General features: G+C 48.1%; 1 protein-coding gene across 1 annotated transcript in view; it reads right to left on the bottom strand.

Annotated features, from left to right (window-relative positions):
* Window positions 1-4703, bottom strand: part of VIPR2 (vasoactive intestinal peptide receptor 2) — a 112940-nt gene that overhangs the window by 64584 nt on the left and 43653 nt on the right. The window contains exon 2 of the mRNA XM_010829350.1: window positions 1869-1968. Within this exon, the coding sequence (XP_010827652.1) occupies window positions 1869-1968 (100 nt within the window). The remainder of the gene's footprint in view (window positions 1-1868; window positions 1969-4703) is intronic.

The raw sequence follows: 4703 nt of genomic DNA, 5'->3' as shown, positions 1-4703 counted from the left end.
AGAGGCTTTATCCATGGTGAAAAACTGACTCCAGTTCAGTCTGCCCCTGTGTCAGGGGTCGCGTCCTCCCCGTTCCCGCGTCGGGAGTGCCTGCTGTATCAGGCCTGTGGCGGGGGCCTGCCAGCGGTGAGGGCTGCAGGACCTGGAGGCATCGGCCTGCCCTCTGAATGCTGGCCGATGCCCGCGTGAAGAAGGGGTTCTGTTCACAGCTGTCCCCGGTCAGTGCCAGGGAGTGGACGCCATCTGGGAGCAGCCTCAGAGCCCAGCAACCTGATGGCCCAGTGATGACGGCATGAGGGGGCAAAGGCCGAGGGTCACCCCACGGAGCCTGCCCACGCTCCCCACGAGGGAGGCCTGGACCGAGCGCTGTGCTGGCTGGACCTGCTCCTGCCGTGACTAGATGCTTCTAGGGTTTCGGCTCGCCTCCTATCCGCGTTTAGCTCCCCTAAGTCTCTTAATTTCCACCAAAAGGACAGAGCTCAGTGGCTGTGGCAGCTGTCTTGTCCTGAGGCTGACATGACTGGCAAGACCCAGCCTTATGGATCCTAGTACCTGGCTAGCGGTCACAGGTGGCTTTTACAGGACAACTCCTGAGTTCATGTTTGAGTCACCTGTTTTGCCTTCCTCCAGACAGAGCTTGACCAGACCTTTTGGAAGACATGGCTCTCAGGACGCTGTGTGCACTGCAGAACCACAGATCTCAAAAGCTGCAAGGAGCCCTTGGACCAGAGTCCTTGTTTTTTCAGCTGAGGAAGGGGAGGGTCCAGGGAGACAGGAAGGGGCCCGGGAGAGCTATTTTAGAACTGGTATAGAGCCCCTCTGGCTGCAGACCACCTGTGAATACCTGAAATGTGTGGTCCAAATTGTGATGCACTCTAAGTGTGAAATGCATATTGGGTTTCCAAGACAATATACAAAAAAAGCAAAATCTCTCCTCAATATTTTATATTGATCACAAGTTGAAAAAATAGTGGTTTGGGTATATTTGGATAAACAAAACCATTGTCAAAGTCCTAAGTTTCTTTTCGTTTATTTTAACATGGCCACTGGAAAACTCAAGCTGCCCATAAGGCTCGCATCCCGCTTCTACTGGGAGGTACTGGTCTAGAGCAGCACCCACACCTGGGGCTTCCCACTCGCGGTCCTCTGCAGGGCACCAGGCTCTTAACACATGGCTGTACTTTGACTTTAATTTTTTCTTGAATAGACTAAAATGATGACACAGAACAGAGAAAAAGAAGAAAGCTGAAGGACGAGAGGTTTTTGCCACTGTTTATGATCTGGGTGTTATCCCAGAACCTTCAGAGTTTACAAACAGGAAACGGTACCCAGGGCGGGAGCTCATCATCCCAGCTTTGCTTCTGGGAGAAATAAAGTCAGTAAGCTCACTGTCCTCATAACTGGTCTGTTCTTCAAGAAAGCAGAAGTCTCAATTTCCTGTTTGATTTCTGATAAATTCCCACCGTTCTTAACTGGATCTAAATCATCTGTGATGTAACTAAGGATTTAAAATGCAAGAAATCAGATAAATAGTCATGGGAAAAGGAGTTGCCTTTGCAAAGTGTAACAACCATCATAAATTATTTTAATAACTGTTGCTATTGTCTCAAACCATGGAAACTATTACGTAATAGTTTGTGAAGGATCCCCTTCCCCTCTGCCTTTCCCAACACACATACCCCACTGCCCATTACCCACAATGCTATAGGATTTTTGCCAGCAGTTCATTAAAAAACATTGGAAGCAGACTTTTTTTAAAAAAAAGACACAAATGACTGTAAACACCAGTTTTCTGAGTGAGGTGCAAGCTACTTGCAAGTCCGCCTGTCCATCCCAGGGACAGTCTCACCAAGCATCATCTGCCTTACCTTTGTGTTTTTCTGTTTGAGTGCTCAGAAGCTCTGCACATCTCGTTTCTTCCTCCTGAATTTCCAGATGAAATCGGCATTCTGGGTGAACACTGCTCACCTAGTCGTGGTTAAAAGAAAGGGAAAATCCCACTGTAATAGGAAAGGCAAGCAAAAACTACATAAGAGCCCCTGAACCTCACAGTTCTAAACTGCTTCCAAACTAACACTCATTTAAAAGCAATAACCTTCATATTTTGGCGTGGCTATTTTTTAAAAAAGCCTCACTATTTACTTTGTAAAGGAATTAGTAAACAAATAAGAAACTTGATATAATTTTTTTTTTCTGGGCAGGAAAGCAAACTAACGCAATACATCGTATGTTATCAGCACTAATTTGGCAGCAATAAAGCTCTTTAATCCAATAATCTTTCAATATTCGAGTCCTCCATTTCATAGCCCTTGATTTAATCAAAGTAAATACATGTTTACTCATCAGCCCGTTCTTCATGGCTGCACACAACCCCAGACGCCAGTGTGCTTCATCTAAGGCCAGCCTCCGCCTTCACTGGAAAGCCCTAATAGAATAACTTTATTTTTAGAGGCTGCAGGTCACATTCAAAACTGAACTTTGGAATCTGGTATGAACGAACTTTTCAAAAAGATGAGGGGTGAGCAGGGATAGGCCTCGGGCAGAGTCACAGCAACCGAGGCAGTGGGGGCCTTCTCGTAGGCTTGATTACGGGAACCAAAGATGTGATGAGCACTGTCTGTCAATGTGTGCAAAAGACAAAGCTGAACACCGCTTGAGTCTTGGAAGGTAATATTCTCTGGTCTTTATTTTCACAAAGGTCCAGCATTCTCTTTTTTTTATTACCATCTCCAACCCCTGATAAGTAGTCACACAGTAGGCTGGAGCTGTGAGGCCCACTCTCATGTCTGAACAAAACTTTTGTTTTACTGAAGAGAATCATACTCTTGCATATATTATGGCCGTCTATATTTAATTCGGCTTCCCTGGTGGCTGAGGAGTAAAGAATCTGCCTGCAATGCAGGAGACAGGTTTGGTCTCTGGGTAGGGAAGATCCTCTGGAGGAGGGCATGGCAACCCACTCCAGTATTCTTGCCTGGAGAATCCCTATGGACAGAAGATCCTGGCAGGCTACAGTCCACAGGGCTGCAAAGAACCCTACCACTGAAATAAGTCAATAGAATTCTAACCAGAAATAACATTTCCCAACAGTGTTAAGGGGGCTTCCCAGGTGGCTCAGTGGTAAAGAATCTGCCTGCCAAGGCAGGAGATGCAGGAGACTCAGGGTCCATCCCTGGGTTTGGAAGATCCCCTGAAGGAGGAAGCGGCAACCCACTCCCATCTCAGGTCTCCAAGAATGCCTGGGAAATCCCATGGACAGAGGAGCCTGGTGGTCTAGAGTCCACAGGGCCACAAAGAGTGGGGCACAACTGAGCGTGTATGCAACAGTGTTAAGAGCAGAAACTTAATGCTGAATGCTTTTGCCACATTTACCCTCATTTTGGGCTTCCCTGGTGGCTCAGAGGGTAAAGCGTCTGCCTGCAATGCAGGAGACCTGGGTTCGATCCCTGGGTCAGGAAGATCCCCTGGAGAAGGAAATGGCAACCCACTCCAGTACTCTTGCCTGGAAAACCCCATGGACAGAGAAGCCTGGTAGACTACAGTCCATGGGATCGCAAAGAGTCGGACACAACTTAGTGACTTCACCCTCACTTAAAAAAATAAGACGTGAAGCATGGTCTTTTTTTTTTTTCCCTCCCCATGGCTCATCACGGGGCAACAACCACTGTACGAGCTCCTGGTTTCAACCAGGTTGCATTTTTCGTACATGAACAAGTCAATACCTTAAATGTCAGAATTAGGAAAATTGCATTGACTTAAAAAATGGATTTTTGATAAGGTACTAAAAGACATCACAATACCAGACTTTCTTGGAATATGCACAGTGATGCCTTATTTTGGGATACCCTAGAAGTTAAAGCAGCATTAAGCGTAACAATTTCTGCAGCTATTTCATGCACTGAAATGATCAGGCAGGCTCTTATCCCCACAGCATTCCTCTGAGGGAGGAAGGCATCCTTCGCCTTCACTCTGAGGAGGGGTTGGCCCCTCTGAGGGGTGGGCTAGGTGCAGAGGAGAAACACCCTCAGCACAGACGACTTTCCCTAAATAGCTCCATCCCTGGCTTCGCAACCTTAAGAGGGGATATGAGTCAATAGAGACGGTGATCTGGCCGCGGTGTGAAGTGCGTAAGCTCGCACACCCAAACTGGCTCCAGGCTGCGGGAGGGAAGCAGGAAATGGGGCTTACGGTTTAAGTGTCTTCGCATAAGAGGAAGAATTAAATAGTCTATAAATGCATTCATTCAACAAACTTCCACCCAGCATATGACTTCCTCCGGTGCTCTTAAATAATGGTAACAAATCAAAACAGTCTATTTCCAAAGGAAACTTTGGTTAGCCACATCACGTCTCCCTGACACACACTAAAACAAACAAAAAGCATAACCGGTACTAGCAGGTGGAAAGGAAAGTGTTTTATGATAAGGCAAACTCCAATTTCCCTCTGAAAGGAGAAGCCTGCGCAGGTGACCGCAGCCCAGTCCCCAACTCCACAGGGGGCGCCAGGGCCCCGGACCCGCTCCGCTACGAAGGGCGTCGAGCAAGGCACTGGGTTCCGGTCCCAGCAAACCCGGGACGCCGGAGCAGACCGTGCGAACGCATCTTCCCAGCCGGGTCTTACACCGGGCCGGGCTGGGGCTTCGGTTCTTCGCGCTCTGCGGGGGGATCCAGAGTCCCCGGCAGGCTTGTGCCCTCCAGCGAGCT

This window comes from Bison bison, unplaced genomic scaffold (genome assembly GCF_000754665.1).
Source record: "Bison bison bison isolate TAMUID 2011002044 unplaced genomic scaffold, Bison_UMD1.0 scf7180017864503, whole genome shotgun sequence".
NCBI lineage: Eukaryota > Metazoa > Chordata > Mammalia > Artiodactyla > Bovidae > Bison > Bison bison.
This window is presented reverse-complemented; position numbering and strand designations above follow the sequence as displayed.